Source organism: Castanea sativa, chromosome 8, assembly GCF_040712315.1.
Source record: "Castanea sativa cultivar Marrone di Chiusa Pesio chromosome 8, ASM4071231v1".
In the NCBI taxonomy this organism is placed as follows: domain Eukaryota; kingdom Viridiplantae; phylum Streptophyta; class Magnoliopsida; order Fagales; family Fagaceae; genus Castanea; species Castanea sativa.
Genome location: NC_134020.1, coordinates 54,730,392 through 54,747,739, shown reverse-complemented (window position 1 = coordinate 54,747,739; position 17,348 = coordinate 54,730,392). Strand labels below are relative to the sequence as shown.

The 17,348-nt window shown below is 33.3% G+C and overlaps 1 protein-coding gene across 2 annotated transcripts; it reads right to left on the bottom strand.

Annotated features, from left to right (window-relative positions):
- Positions 1 to 5,036: 5,036 nt before the first annotated feature.
- Positions 5,037 to 16,497, bottom strand: LOC142605706 (tryptophan--tRNA ligase, cytoplasmic). Of its 2 annotated transcripts, none has more exons than XM_075777139.1 (12): positions 16,355 to 16,497; positions 14,725 to 14,975; positions 14,456 to 14,575; positions 13,953 to 14,138; positions 11,493 to 11,610; positions 10,939 to 11,025; positions 8,674 to 8,766; positions 7,436 to 7,516; positions 6,549 to 6,620; positions 5,972 to 6,040; positions 5,563 to 5,673; positions 5,037 to 5,383 (listed from the first exon to the last, which is right to left on the bottom strand). In XM_075777139.1, exons 2-12 carry the CDS (start codon positions 14,970 to 14,972, stop codon positions 5,333 to 5,335), a joined length of 1,236 nt encoding a protein of 411 aa, XP_075633254.1. In that variant the 5' UTR covers positions 14,973 to 14,975; positions 16,355 to 16,497; the 3' UTR covers positions 5,037 to 5,332. The 2 variants fall into 2 exon arrangements, with proteins under 2 accessions (XP_075633254.1, XP_075633255.1); XM_075777140.1 differs by having other exon boundaries at positions 14,725 to 14,980; positions 16,355 to 16,494.
- Between the last annotated feature and the right edge of the window lie 851 nt (positions 16,498 to 17,348).

Below are 17,348 nucleotides of genomic sequence, written 5' to 3'. Positions count from 1 at the left end.
AGGTACAAAATTTGATTCTAAAAAAAAAAAAAAAAAAAAAAGTACAAATAGAATTTTGATGTAAGTGTGTAACCCTCTCACTCTCCCTTAAGGCGCGTGGTACAAAGAAAAAAAGTGAAATAAGATTTTTTTTATATATATATAATCCACCATATATACGAAGTCAAAGAGGAAATCTAATTAGAACCCTGGATTAGAATGCAATATTGTACCATATATTTCTAATATCTTCTTAATTTTGGTGTCAAATAAGTTATTCAATACAAAATACGAGAAATTAATTTGTTTAATTTTAATACATGAATTTACACCATTGTAAAAATTGAGATATCCTATGTGGGGTCATGGATTTTAGGATTTGGCCGAGAGCATGTGGTTTTGGCCGAGAAGCATGGGTCGTCCGAGTCCGAGGAGTACTATCTCCTCGGACTAAAGTTAAACGCAAATCTAAGTATAGATCCTAATGATTAAAGATGACCTTTCAGAAAGTTCTAATGATAGCAACGAGCACCATGAATGTACAAGAGGGATAAGGGTTCAAAAATATCTAAGGGGAAGCTGCTACCACTGCATTAATGAGGAAGTGACCTCTGAACAGTATTATGGCAGCCTTACAACCACCCCAGAAGACTTTTAGAGGGGGCTGATGGGACAAGTATCAGCATAAACCATCAACTGTCCACATGTAGTCCACATGTAGGGTAAGGATGAAAGGAGAGATGTAATATAAATAAGGGTAGAGATCCCAGAGAGAAGGAGAGGAAAAAATGAGAAGAGAAAGCACTATAGCAATCTCAACAACTCCTGTAACCATGGTCATCCAATATACGCTAGAACAGAGCTCCTCGGACTGTGCCGAGAACCAACTTTCTCGCACAAACCGAGTTCAATTCTTGTTGGCTCATCATCCAAAACCATATTAACTGTTATCCAAGCACTAAAACCTAGCTCTTTGACCCACTCTCTACAAATTTATTGTACTGGGTTCACTAGGCCAAGATCCCTTACATTTTGGGCTTGGTCTGAAAATTGTGTTCCCACATCCTACATGCTAAAACTCATAGAAAATTCAATTAAAATCCTCAAATAGTATCCAATTTTGCATCATATATCTCTAATTTTTTCTTAAATTTGGTGTCAAATGAGTTATTCAACACAAAATACAAAGAATTATTTTTTAATTTTAATGCATGAATTTACGCCATTGTGAGAACCGAGGGTCCAACAATTAAAATCTAAAGTGAAATGATGTGATATCAAAACTTAATCATTAAGATAAAAATTACATGATATGACATCAAAACTTTTATTCATTTTAAAGTCAAAATCTTTTTTCTTTGATTTAAAATGATGTGATATCAAAACTTCATACTTATGAATTGAGTTATAATCCATAATTGTGAAAATTGGTAATCCTCTTTATGTAATAAGTGTTTACACTCACATTAATCATTAAGATAATTTAAGTTGGATTAATCTTAATTATCATAATTTAAATTACTATATTGATTTTATTAAAAACAAATACCTATGATTTATTGAGATATATTTGTTTATACAGTGGGTAGCAAAAAGGAATGACACTCCTCTTTCCGTACATGAGGCTCTTCCCTCTGTAGGAAAACTTTGCAAGCTCACAATTTGAAATCAAATCAATTCAAATTTTAGCATGAATTGCCTATCATCGGAAATTAATACCACCTTAGTGAAGTAATTTCTCCAATTTGTCAATGCATTCACTAATCCAACATTTTCAAATGTCAAAAATACCTCTAATCTAATTAAATAATCTTTATTCTTAAAAAATAAAAATAAAAATAGGGTTAAAATTGTAATTCAACAAAATTAAAAATAAAAAAAAAACTAACAGAAAATTTGTTTGTCCTAAAAATTAGCACACTCTCTATTTAAATATATATCACACACATTTAATACATTTTTTTCCTAAAAACTAACACATACTAAACCAAACTGTTTACTCCATTTCAAATTTTAAATTTTAGTTTCTTAAAAATCCCTTCAGGTGTAACCTCACTAACAATAGATAAATTTAAATTGAAAAATTATATTATAATTAAAAGAAACCTCACCACGTGTGGGGAGCGCATATAATAAGGCTAATATGTATAATAGTTAATCTTTTTCATTTTCTTTTGCTTTTTTGAGAAGAGTATAATAGTTAATCTAAATACGAAAGAGAGTTCTTAATAAATAGAGTGGACAATATAAATTCAAATCCAATTATATTTATCAAAATTATCACATATAACTATAATCAATGAATACTTTACCAATCATATTATTATTATTTTATCTTTAGATTTATAATATTTATAATTGAAAATTTAAATGGTGAGGATGCTATCCCAAAAGAAAGGAAAAGTGTGGGGTTGTGTGCTTATATGATTAAGGAGTGGTGGGCACGCACTTTTTGGGGAGGTGGTGGAGCTGGTTGGTGTGTTCTTCTAGAAATAGGATTTTGCTACTTCCAGTCAGAGGAGAGTTTGGAAATAGCAAGTTCTCAGGAAAAGATCAAATAGGTCAAAGTGGTGACAGTGACGTGTCGTGATGCTCTGGAATTAGTAAAAAAAATAATTATTAGTATTATTTTTTATAATCTCTATCAGTATATATTATAATCCTCGGTTAGTGCATGTTAGGTTTTTGATGACCAAAACGGATTTTTGTCTCTTAATTAGGTATTACTTACGCAATGGTTTTTTGTTTTTTAATTAGCTTATACATAAAGTATTGCTCATGACTTCTAACTTGGTGCATCATCAACATTTAAAAGTAATAAACAAGTATAATCTTATAATGATTACCATTCTCATCATATATTATTATCTTCTTTACTATTTTTACCGTATACTATTATTAATTAAATAAGTGAATTACATTCTATTACGTTAATAATAGTAAAAGTCATGCACATTAAACAATTAGTAACTATTATTATCTTTGATAATGCGGTAAAGTCTAAACCAAAATTAAGTATATTCTTTATACTATAAACGATTATCATGTTTAATATTCTTATGTGTTTGTTTCTATAAAATTTTTTAAAAAAAGCCCTAAACAAGTTTTAACTATTATTATATTTTCTTCTAAAAAAACTATTATAATATCTGATTAAGTGATAAATTCTAAATAAAAATGAGTATAATTTTGAAATGTCATCAATGTTGTCATACTTTATTAAATGAGTGAATTAGATTTTATCACATTAAATATTAACAATGCTAAAAGTTATAAACAATTATTAACTATTATTATATTTGATTATATGGTAGAATTTAAACCAGAAATGAGTACAATCCATATACCATAAAAGGATCATCAATGTTTTATATACTTACCACACATTATTAAATGAGTGGGTTAGATCTTATCACATTAACAATACTAAAAGTTACCATCGCACACCCTTGGTGCAATGATCACTCCACGAGTATAAGTGCTTGTGGAGTGTGGGGGGCAAGGGTTAGGGTTCAAGTCTCTAGGAGGGAGGGAGCTTTACACACATATACACTTAAATTAGGCTAGAATATAATTCTATCTTGTATAAAAAACAATACTGAAAGTTATAAACATATATTAACTATTACTAAATTTTTTTTAAGAAGAAAATCAGCTCATTTTATTGGATAAAAGAAAACCTAACCAAAATCAACTTGGAGAACAGAGTTGATGTGTTGTGGAACATCCTCATCCACACCTAAAAATCACTAACATGTTTAGCAAGCTTATAAGCAATGCTATTACCATGTCTACGAATATGTGATAAATTGAAAAGAAAAAAAAGAAGCCGAATAGAATTTGACCTTGACAATAAGGTGATCATAGGAAGAGAAGGATTCATCTTCGCAGCAAAGAGCTTTGATGATATCTCTGAGTCACCCTCAATCATAATTGATGTAAGATTGAGATCTAGAGCAAAATTGACAATTCGCACAGTAGCCATGGCTTCTACATCAGCAACCGAATGTGGGAATAATTAATTTGTTAATTTAGACTAATTAGTTTCTCAAACACAATTAATATAATATAATAAATTTTAAAGAATTTAAGAATTTCACTTTAAGTTAACTAGAGCCTTAATTATAATGAAACAGTTGCAACTTTGAAAGATCCATATTGTTTTAGGATTGGCAATATTTTTTCTTTCTATGCAAGCAGGGTAGGAAAAAAAATCCTCTTTTTTAATTTTTATTTATTTTAAGGATAAAAAAAACACACATACAGGGATAGAAGGAAGATAATTTTTTTAAAGGATAATATCTATTTTTCCCCTTGGGTAAGGACAAAACTTATCTGTTAATGGAATTAATTACATAATGGATTTTTTGTTTTTTGTTTTTGTTTTTTGTTTTGTGAGCCAAAGGAAATTTTATTTTAGTTACAAATAAATATAATCTTTGACCCACTACATCCTTAAACTTCAATATTAAACACTAAACCCATCTGTCACTAGTATTTGATAATTAAGTCAAATATGGAAATATGGGAACACATGATCTATCAGCTTAAAATAATTTAAAACAAAAATATGCGCAAACGTAATCAAATAATGTATTCATTCACACGATTGTAGAAGACTTTAGGTGAAATGATTTCATACGGTTTTATATAGTTACAATATTGTTATTCATTTTAATTTTTTTTATATTATATGTTATTATAGATTAAAATAAGGCCGACAGAACATAAGTTGAATAATTTTGTATTTGATTTTTTTCTGTCATAAAAATTATTTTAAGGGAACCATTATACATTGGGTCCAAGTTTTCTAGTGAAAAGCTTTGTACAACAACTATTATGTTGGTCTACAAGCTCTCTCATCCTTGCAATTAAATCTTGAAAAATCAATTCAAAATGGTTGCTCAACTAAATAGTAAATAGAAGACAAGAAATCACACTCAAAGAATAATGAATTTAATATGCCGAAAACAAAGACTTGGTTGAAAATCAAAACGTATAAAACTGCTCAAAAAAAACGCGGAGAGAAAAGCTGAAAAATGATCAACACAATAGCTAGATGTGCAAAATTCATGACTAATTTTTCTAAAATTGACAACCAAATGTTAAAAAGTCTGCCCCTAAAACTTAAAAGGCCTTGAAAGATATTTTAGTAAAAGATTTAAGATATTAGTTAATTTTGTACTATATATTGGTCGTTGAAATTTGTTTAACAAAGTTGATACACTTGCTGTGAAACCAATGAAATTTAAGAACCTTGAAGTTGAGAAATGAATGTTATCCAAGGAAAAGAAGAATTTTTGTGACGAAATTTTGGAGAGATCAGTATTTTGACTGGTTCAACATCTCAAAATTAGTTGAACATATTGGGAAGAGGTCTCACAGCCATAAAAGCATCCACCATCTGAAAGAAGAAAAGGAAAGAAAATTATCAATATAACCTACAAATTGAGATGTATAGTCACATCCACCATTAGAGCCTCACAGTCTAATTACATATAAGTATAACCCACAACTAGAAACGTCTATATCAAACACAATAACATTAAAGCATCAATTTATCATACAATGGAGAGAGCTTACCTCATCAGTCACAGCAGCTCGAGCCCTACGATGTCTTTCTACCAGTTTAGTCAAAACTTCAATAAGCCGCTGCTTTACCTCACCCGTAAGCATGCGTCCAGAACCATACTCCTGTAAGAGGACAACACAATTATTCTTCAAAAATAACCTAATGGTCTATTTGGATTGAGGGGGAAGGAGGGAGAGTAGAGTAGAGTAGATTTGACCAAAAATTAGCCTATTTTTAGCCAACTCTGCTCTACTCCCTTCCACTCCCCCTCCTTCCCCCCTCAATCCAAATGGGCCCTAAGCAGAGAAGTAGTTTGTGTAGTTTAGAAATGATTCAAAGATGCAGGCACTTGTATAAAACAGCAAAAAAAAAAAAAAATCATTAGAATAATTTGTAATCAACTAGAAAGAGCAACCTGACCTTTTTAGTGTGTTCAAGCTCAGCATCATCCTCTAGGAAAAAACTTAAGTACTTAATTGGTATATCAACCTGGATAATGACCAAAAGAAATAAAATTCCTCTGTTACTTTTTTTTTTTTTTTGGAGAAGAAACATCAAATAGCTTTATTCATGACTTCACTGCCAAATCGGCAAGAATTACAGTATCAATATCAAGGGGTACATCTTATCCAAGCAAGAAAGCTGGGTGGAGGAATCACATGTCTGGTTGGTTGTGCACTAGAAGGTGCATACTCACAAAGAATTTCTAGCATAAGAAATTAAATTCAGCATTGACCGCTATAATATCATGCTTGAGCACTAAAAGATTAGCAGAATTTCCATATAGCTTTCCCTAGGTAAAATAAATAATAAGAATGCCTAAATTCTGATAATTTGGGAAAAAAGGTAAGAACGGAACACTTAATAGCATGGAATCCATGAACTATAACGGAGAAATCTTTCAGAAACTACATGTCAAGCATAAAGGTTTGCATGACCTTAAAAGAAAATTTCCTTCACATACATCAGCAAAAGGAATGAACAAGAAACGTAGTACCTCAAGATTTGCTCCAAGTTGACGGTGTTTCTCTATTGAATCTTGACCACCAGAGAATGCATATTTGTTTATCTATAGATATAAATGAATGTTACAGTAAATATCATTGATATTAAAAAAAACTAATGACATATGTGCAGATCTATAAACAATATGTGCAGATATTAAAAAAGCAAATTTCCCTCTTCTTCTTTTTTTTTTGGGGGGGGGGGGAGGTCATGTTACAGTAATTAACATTGATATAAAAAATAAAAAAAAAACAAAAAAAAACTAATGACATATGTGCAGATATTAAAAAAGCAAATTTCCTTCTTTTTTTTGGGGGGGGGGGGGGGTTGTGGAGGATAGATAACAAGAAATTTTATGAGGAAAAAAAAAAAAAAGAGATTCCTCACATACATGGTGTATATAAGAGGTTCAACTAAGAATTCCAATCTAACATTCAATAGATTAAGAAAAGAAGAAGAAGCCTTACACTCCTTAATACAGGACTATGTTTAAGACATGTGTCTTATCAGGTGCATAAAATGTAGTTAGGGCAGGTATTATCCTTCTCTATGTTAACAACTGTAGAAATATTCATTATGAAAAGATACTTGTCTGCATCAACAATTAGTCCTCAACGCCACATGTTAACATTAGTATAAAGTCCATGATACCCATAACAGGGATATTGCCAAAAACAACAACACACATATATGCAAATACACACACTTCCAAAAAAATGATTTATCTTCCCCAAAAAGTTTTTTTCTTGAACCTCCAATTACAGATAAGACATTGGCATATGCATTTGATGTTCATCATGGTATGTCCATATGTTGATCTAAAAATTTCCGTATGATGGTCATGTTTAAACCAGGCAACAATGATTTTCAGATGCTAACCTTATTCTTTATGACTTTTTCAGAATCAGTGACATATATGGCAGAATTTGGATCACTAGCTGACATTTTTCCTGTCTCCCCCTGCATTTATCCAGTTTCCAGAAACAATAAGAGATGATTTAGAAATCAATCATAAGCAGCATGAAGCAGACAGAGGCAGAGACCTTAGTCAGGGTGAAATAGAAACCATGCTTAGATGTAAGAAACGAGATTCTAGTAATAGATCTATTGCTAGAAATCAGTCTTCTGATCTTCAAATATTGCATAGTTACAATATTTGTGCAATATTTGAAAACATATAATTTTCATTACAAAATCAATAAACCTGAAAAAGATGGATTGTTTTGTGATAATTTGATAAAAAATTATTGAATAGGCTAATATTCTCAAACACATATTACTAGAAAAGGCAATCAAGAAAACCCTTACAATGAGATCATGAATTCTCAAAAAATTCGAATGTTATGGTTCATATTGAATGCATCATGCCATCTTGAAGAGGACAGAAAATGAACAAACAAATCCAGTCATCATTTTTTTTGTCAGTGAAGTAAGACATGCACTCGATGAGTTTTAAATCCATGACCTCACCCCCCACCTTACTCTTACAAGGGGAGAGATGATGTCATTTGAACTGGAGCTCATTAGCCCATAATCAAATTTTTAGCCCTACACGTTCCAAGATAATCACACTCACCTTCAAGTTTTACATTACTATCATCCCATCAATTATAAATGCATGTGTGATCAAGTAAAGACGCCTTTTTAGCTCAAATTACTTAAGGGGGGTTGGCTTGTGGTCCCAACACAATTAGCCTTTGTGATTATTGGAAATAATTCATTGTAGAATTAACAAACTAAGTGTCTGTTTGGTTGTCTCACAAAAACTGATTGGCCAGATTCCCATTTATTATAGAATTAACCACCAGAAGAGTTAGGAGTTTATTACACAATCATTGCTACAATTCACAAACGGTTTTTTTGCTTGATTGGCCCATATATTAATTATCACTGTATGTTCAACAATATCATATATCTAGGCAGGTGCAAGAGTTAATTAACACTTTAAAAAAAAAAAAAAAGACACCAAATTTATATATGATTCATGTATCTTTGTGATAGTATCTCAAAACATCCATCAGCATCAACAAACAATTGATTTAGCATTGAAATCATCAAAATTGTCCCTCCTATAATCTTTAGCACACAATTGGTTCTATGCCAAATCATATGAATACCTGCAGGGCAGGGAAGAATAATGACTCAATCAATGCAGGCTTGTGATATCCGATTCGAGGTGCAACATCTCGTGTCATTCTAAAATAAGGATCCTGAACAACACAACAAAGAAAGCATACCATAAGAACAGAAAACAGATGCACACATAGTACCCGTTTGGATAGTGCTGAAACTTCATCTGCGTCTACGTTTTTTTTTTTTTTTTTTGAGAAGCACGTTTCTGTGGCTTCTAAGCTGATCCAATAGGTCCTATGCACTGTTCACGGGACCCACAAACCACTTTTTCCAGCAAAACTTTCATTAAAAATGGGTCCCAAGGCACTATTCACACATTTAAGAATTATTGTGCTACAATGTTTTCAGTTTTCAATAAAATAAGCGGTATCCAAACATACTCATAATGTGCAAACATATATAGAATTATCTTAAAAACTATAAAAATATCCAGCCTCACCACAAAATAAAGAGAACAAAACAATCATAATCATATGACATATATGAGACAATTGAATTGAGCAAAACAATAAGATTCTTGTATTAACCTAACTAAATTATCACAGACATAGATCAGATAAAAGTGCATCATCAAGATTCCAATAAACTCTATTATTTTATTCAAATTCAAATTTACAAGCATTTCTAAAAGAGTTATCTTTGTTTATTTTTTATTGACGAGGATAAAGATACTTCATGCATTCTTGTTTGGATTTCTTAAAGGATAAAAAGACATGTTTTAGGATCTCAGGTTTATTCACGCATTTCATTATTGGCGATTATAGGCAGTAGATTCTCTTTGGGAAGGATTCTCGCTGTTGATAATCTTAACAAAAGGAACATAATCTTGGTGGATTAATACTAAATTTATAAATGTAGTGTAGCACCTGTTACTTCAAAGTAATTTGTGTGTATTTTTGTTAGGAAGGATTATTTGGGTTGGGTGGCATAAAAGCAAAACTTTATGTGGAATGATAATCTTAGCAAAAGGAACAGAATCTTGGTGGATTAATACTAGATTTATAAATGTAGTGTAGCACTTGTTACTTCAAAGTAATTTGTGAGTATTTTTATTAGGAAGGATTATTTGGGTGGCATAAAAGCAAAACTTTACATGGAATGATACCACCCATTGCCTTATGTGGATGCTATGACGAGATAGAAATAAATTGAACTTTTACTAGAGTTGGGATGCCTATCTTAAGCTGAAATCTGATGATCCTGCATTTGGGACTGTTACTTATACTTTGCATGTAAACTTCATTGAAAACCTTTGATTGTAATTCTTTAGAGGTTTCTTTTGTATACTTACCATATGCTTAGTTCTCTCCTTTTATCAATAAATTTTTCTTAATATATTACAAACTTATTTATGACAAAATGTACTTAAACATTTAAAGACAGAAACCAAACTATCAAAGTCTAATAATAATTTTCTACGACCATTAATAAAATATTTCTATCCATCATTTGTAGTTCCTTAGATTTTTATCCCTTCAAAAATTCTACTAATAGAAAGAAATATAACAATCCAACTCTTAAGTACTTCTTAAATATCATGGGTAAGATATCTCTTACTCAATTTTTTATTCAAAAAAGGGGGAAAATATTCTTTTTATAGTTTTCTGATCATTTAAACTTTACATTGTAATCTCTAGACAACCTCTTGTACATCTCCCATGTAATAGGGATTCTCCACTTTCCTTTTAAAAAAATTTGCTATTACTTATGTAATTTTTTTTTTAAAAAAAAAGGATTGTTTAACAACTAAAATATTGAATCACAACTTCACAGATACAGCTTTTCAACACGCTAACTTCTGAATAAAATCTACAGTTGGTTTTATATTTATCAATATCAGTCTATCAGACCAAAAGAATATCAAACCTAACTGTGCAACATCTTCAGAGAGTGATGCAGAGTAATTACCATCATCTGAAAGAAACTGTCATGTGGTTTGCAGAGTGGTTATACTGTACATTTAGACAGAACAACTCCTTCCCTTACATATTTTTTTCTCAATTTCCACATAATAAAAAGATGAAGAAAGCTGTTGGAGACAACCTTAACATTTGTAGGATACCAACATAAATCTTGCATTACTGAAGGTCAACTTCAATTTTTGAATACCAAAGTACATATTACAAACATTAGATATATGGCTCTAAATAACTCTCATATGAAGCACAAAATATTTTCATAAGCTTGAAACGAACTAAATGCAAATTTAGACTAAAAATGAAAAATACTAAACTATGATAGGAGTCAACCTGGTCAATTGCACAAGGAATTAAGCAACGGAGATTGTCCTTGCCAGAAAATAGGTGCGGAAATGAACTAGGAAATGAGGGAGCTGCCTGCATTTACACAAATGAAGCATGTTGTATCACTTTCAAGGATATTCCAATGGTCTCTTAACCAGCCATCATAATGTCAAACAGAAATCTAACAACCAATGACAATAACTGTTGCAAAAGTTTTTGCTAAATCCTTTATTATGTTGTACATTTGCTTATGTGATATAACAACAAATAAAAATAGCATAAGCAACTGCTGATGTTCCAAAATTATGCCAAGTTCTTCCTCCACCCCCCCCCCCTTTTTTTTGGTTCTCATAATATATTTATAGTGTTAATTACAAAGGCATTATACGGTGAATGGACAGCTATTCAACTACAACCTATAGACATTTCAGGGCCTAAAGATTTAAATTTTAAACTGTTTCTGAAACTCACAACAAAGTAATGAGGTGAAATATAATAGTCAACAACATGCACATACCATTCACATGTTTTATGTAAACAAAGCAGCAAAGGTCTATTACCTGTACAGGTGGAAAACTATATTTTCCAATATGATCTTCACCGATGAAACCAAAAATTCCTACAACCTGATTACATGTTACACGCTTTGAAATTTCCACCATGTTCCTATAGAATGCACTGCATAAACAAAATATAAAAAACCAGTCTGAGGATTCTAAGTTCTAACTATGCATGTAATATGCATGAGAAAGATTCTTCCCTCACTAGCTTTGAAATGCATACTTGAGGTTTTTTTTTTTGATAAGTAAGAATGATATATATACGAAGGGTTACTCTATGCCTGAAAAAAACACAGAGCAACCGAGGAGCTACAAGAAAAAGAAAACAAAGAGAAACAAAGACAACAAGAAAATTAGAAAAGGAAAAGGGAGCAAAGAAAAGAAGGAAGGGAGTCACTAGACGTGAGTCCCCACGCGCGCGACCAATCAAAGAGAGTCCCACTAAAAAAAACAAGCAACTGTTCCCTAGAGCTATCCAAATCCTCAAAAGTCCTCCGGTTACGCTCCTTCCAAATACACCAAAGGATGCAAAGCGGGACTAAATTCCAGATCTGAGAAGAATGCTTCCCCAACCAATTCCACCAACCAAAGAGCATTTCAGGAATCGATCTAGGCATAACCCAGGCCAAGCCAAAAGTTAGGAAAACAAAGCTCCATAACCGGTAGGCCATTTCACAATGAAGGAGAAGGTGATCTACCGTCTCTCCACTATGACGGCACATAATGCACCAATCCACAAAATCCAATCTCCTCAATCTCAGATTGTCTCCCGTTAGAATCTTATTCCAAGCTACACACCAAACAAAAAAAGAAACTCGCCTTGGGGCCTTTACTCTCCAAATAGCTTTCCAAGGAAAGATAGTAGAAGGAGAATTTCTCAATTTGTTGTAGTACGATCGGATGTCAAAAGCTCCATTAGACTTCAATTTCCATCTCATTCGATCTCCAACATCCATAGGAGGGGTTATAGCACCCAACATACGAAGAAACCGCAGCCCTTCATCCATCTCCCAATCATTAAAAAATCTACTAAACCGAACATTCCAAACTCTTCTATCCTCCGCCCCCTGCCTTTGCAAAGAAGCTTCAACAGAAGCCTCCTTCACAATGGCGATGCCAAACAACCTTGGAAAAGCCAGTTGAAAAGGTTGATCCCCATGCCACCCATCCTGCCAAAACCTCACCCTGTTCCCCAATCCAACCACAAAATGACAATTTTTGCTGAAGTCCTCCCAACCCATGCGGATACTTCTCCACAAACCACACCCGTGAGCTCCCCTACCAAGTTTTGAGGTCCATCCCCCCCAATCTTCCCCATATTTTGAAGCTACAACCCGCCTCCATAGCCGACCCTCTTCCTTTCCAAACCGCCACAACCATTTTCCCAACAAAGCCTTATTAAAGGTAGTGAGTTTCCTAATCCCTAAGCCACCATTGGCTATAGGCGCACAAACTTTGTCCCAACCAACCAAATGAATTTTACTCTCTCCCCAAAGGAAATCCCTTTGCAACTTTTCAATTTTATTAGCCACATGAGTAGGAATAGTGAATAACGAAAGAAAGTAGGTCGGAAGACTAGAAAGCGTACTCTTGAGAAGCATCAAACGACCCCCCTTAGACAAATACAACTTCTTCCACCCAGATAATTTCCGCTTAGTATTTTCCAAAATTGTATTCCAAATTAAAGGGGAATTGTGAGGAGCCCCCAGCGGCATGCCAAGATACAACATAGGTAAAGAACCAACTCTACAGCCCAAGATATCAGCCAGAGCATGCACATCCCCAACCTCCCCTATAGGAACCATTTCGCTCTTATGCACATTGACCTTCAAACCCGTTACCGCCTGAAAACTAAGGAGCAACAACCGAATGTGAAGAATTTGCTCCACATCCGCATCACAAAAGAGGATAGTATCATCTGCAAATAAGAGATGTGAAACACGTTCCCCACCATTCCTCCTGCCCCCAAGATTAAAACCACGAATCAAGCCAGCTCCCTCCATTCTCCTTAACATCCTACTAAGCACCTCCATCAAGATCAAAAACAACATAGGAGATAGCGGATCTCCTTGTCTTAAACCCCTAGAACTACCAAAGAAGTCAGCTGGGGACCCATTAACCAAAACAGAGAACTGAACAGTGGATATACAAGAACGTATCCACTTACACCACTTCGCTCCAAATGCAGGAATAATATAAATTTAAAATTTAAAATATCGCTTCAAGAGGAATGACCATAAAAAATATAATTAATTTCTCAAAATCTAAAGCTCAGCCAAATTTTATAACATATTTTTAAGGTTTTCAATGCATACTTTTAACATTGGTGGAGCACTTAAACAGCAGAAAGATGTGTAAGCTTGTCAAAAACAAAAAATGTTCATTGTGTCGTGAGGTCCATCGTGTCTAATCTAATGTTTTCTTTTTTCAAGGTCAAACTTACAATTATGTATTACTCACCCTCCAACATAATCAAAATCAGAGAAGATGAAGGTTCTCCTGATGTCAAAACCACAAGCAATGATGTCCTTGGCGTTCTCCCTGGCTAGCCTCCTGCTCTCCTCCACCGTCAGATTTTTCCACAAGAACTTCTCATCATCAGTTAGTTGTATAACAAGAGGAACCTTAAAGGCCTCTTGCAAATATCTGCAGCCAAAGTCATGCACACAGACAGATAAAAATTTCTTAATAAGCATAACAAAAATTATGATTTGGTTGATCAGCTCTACAAGATAAAACAAATCCATATATTTACATCATTTTACATGCCTAAACAAGTAAAAACTTGGCAGTAAATTATTCTTCCCTTTGACCTTCAATTGTTAATAACCAAACTGCAGGAGAAGCAGTCAAACTGTTGTTGTTGTTGTTTTTTTTTTTTTATAATAAATTATTATTCATAAGTAGCATTTTTATAGTTTCTTGGAAAACAAACAGAGCAGAAGGAAGGAAAATCAACATACTGAGTGAACATGAAGGGAATCAAATGCCCTAAGTGCAAAGCTTCTGAAGAGGGACCTCTTCCCGTGTATAGATAAAACTTCTCACCCCTCTCATATGCATTCAGAATCTCATTGAAGTCCCTGTAATCCAATCATAAAAATTCCGATTGTACCCTCTATACATATGTATATTTACAAACATAAAAGTTAGAATTGGGCGGTAAGGTAATTCATTAAATGTTGTTTACTAAAATTTCACCGATGATAAAATAAAAAGGGTGATAAGGTACCGGTGGGCAAAGAAGACGCCACGGCGGAGAAACACATGGGCACGTCGAGAGGTGAGACGCTCAACGCGGTCAATGAGGGATGGGTCAAGCCTTTGACAGCCAAACTTCTCAATGAGCTTGTCGTAGTCGATCTTGCCACCGTCCTTGGCCGCCACTTCCCATGGATTCACCACTTGCTCTTGCTCTTGTTCTTGTGGTGTTTCCTTTTCATTTTCTAATGCTCCTCTCTCCACCACTTTACTATCCATCTACTACTCTACCAGAGAAAACCATGAGTGAAAATTTAAGGATCAGTATCAAAGGTCAAGTGGGGTTGGATGATTACATCATAAATAATTAAATAGGTTTTGGGTCAACAGTATGGTCGCCAGTTAAAACGCAAAATCAATTTTTTTTTTTTTTTTTAAAAATTAACTACACATGCTTCCAGTTAAAGAGGCCAAGCCATGGTACACAAGTAGGCAAAGAAAGAAATTTCTGTTTTTGATGGTATTTACTATGTATTTTAATCATGACATGGTATCTTTAATTCTTCGGTTGTGTTTTAATTCAAAGTTTTTTAGCTGTGTAGCAGATTGAATTATTTGCTGCTAATTTGATTTCACAAAAATTGATTCTCCATTCCAAATTTTGTGTCACTTGAGCTGCATTTGTACAAAACTATATACTGTCATGTTCTTAGTTTATACTCTTGAAGTTGTAGTGACCTGAAACATTCAGCTGTATCTGATTTTGGAATTGTTTTGAAACAGCTTATGGCCATGACATTCGGTCGGAAATGTAAAATTTTGGGTATGCTCCAAAAGAACTGGAGTTGCAAAAAAGATCACAGGAAAAAAAGGATCATCAACTTAGGAGAAATGCTGACCAGTTAAGCAAAGACAGCAATTCTGTTTGTGATGGTCATATGTTCAAATGTTGAAAAGTGTACTCTAAATTGATTTTTCCTATTTAAGTGATCTGAGATAAGGTAATGAGTTGTATACTTGTAGTTAAGTTAGTTAAGTGAACTCTGTATAGGATGCAAGGATATGTACTGGTTCTTGCTCATTTATGTAATGAGCTGTATTTAAATTGGTAAAGCAAACTGTGTCAAGGATATGTAACAATAAGTCTTTAGACATAAAAAAAAAAATTCACAACTACCAAGGCAGCAAGTTGTCAATGGTAAGTAAAAAAGTGATGTCCATTATGAACCCAATTAGAACCAGTAAAAACTTGCCATTATGGTTAAATTGTTATGTCTATAGCATTACTTATGCAAAGGTGTTTATGCATGTAATGAAGGTTTGTTAGTAATGAAAACAAATCAAAATCTGCAATATGCACACTGTTCATGATAAAACATAACACATAAACTGCACAAAGCCTAACATAGGCCCAGAATTTTCATTAATGACAAAATAAGCTTTTATATAAAAATATAGCTTGACTCCAAAAGCTAAAAGCATTGCTTCTTGTTGCAAGACCATAACCCAAACTCAAAAAATCAAACCATACCCAAGTCAAGAAATATCAAATCATATCCAAAAAATCAAACCATGATATATTTTAGGCAGCTCGACTCAAACAAAAACAGCATTGAAACCCAAGTTTTTTCATAACATCAAAGCAGATTAGGAAGCAAGACCTGAGAAAGAGGACACAGACGCCGGCGTAGGAGGAGGAAGACGACGCCGGTAGCTCTGCGACGGCGGTGATGGGTTGGGCTCTTCTGGCCGACGGCGGTGATGGGTGCCTCTTATTTAGTGGGGAAGTAGGGTGCCGTTTTGTAATTTTATTTTGTGGGGAAGAAAGGAAAAAAGTTTTTTTTTTTTTTAAAAAGCAAAAATTGGGCTAAACGGTGCGTTTTAAACTTTTAATAAGTGGTAAAAGTAAAGTTACTATCAACAGTGCTTAACAAAAGGATTTTATTGGGATTTTATTGAGCAAAGTGAAAACTATTTTCAGGAATATATTTTCCTAATTTTAGATGTTTGATGACAAATTATTGTTAAAATTTTAGAGGTGGAAACCATTTTCCACCTCACACACAACCCCATCACTGTAACCCACCCAGCCAATCTAATGCAATATTGACTAGACGAACCCATGACATTATCAATGAGTGTATCCCAAATTTGTTTTCTAAATATTTTCACTACCAATCAAACACATGAAAATATTTCGTAATATTTTATGTCAAAGTAAACACAATTATTCAAGGTAGGTAGAATTGAGTTTCTGACTTCTTTTTTTAAATTGAGGTATAAGAAATTAAGAACTCACTAAAATTAAAATGAAAGATGGGTGCAACCTTAATTGAATGTAATAACTGATCTTGAGAGCATTTTAAGATTTTGAGAAGTTTCCTACTCTTCTTAAGAATTCACACATTATTACATTTGCCAAATGAGATGTTGTTAGGTGTAACACTAATGGGGAAGCTCAATATAGAGTCCTAGAAACACTATAACATGATCCACACCGATTTTAATCTATATAACAAAAAGAATGTAAAAAAAAAAAAAATGTCTCCCAAAACAGCAGGATGGCTTATTTTAAATTTGCACGCCATGCTTCCCTCACCTCTGCAGCTACACCAGAGTCAGCGAGTTTGACTTTTGTATCATATATATGTCTAT

Coding starts and splice junctions, on each gene's coding strand:
- LOC142605706 (XM_075777139.1), bottom strand. CDS start 14,972: ATGGATAGTAAAGTGGTGGAGAGAGGAGCATTAGAAAATGAAAAGGAA. Junction 11,026..11,492: donor ATAGTTTTCCACCTGTACAG/GTAATAGACCTT, acceptor GTGTAAATGCAG/GCAGCTCCCTCATTTCCTAG. Junction 8,767..10,938: donor TTCCTTGTGCAATTGACCAG/GTTGACTCCTAT, acceptor TGTGTTGTTCAG/GATCCTTATTTTAGAATGAC.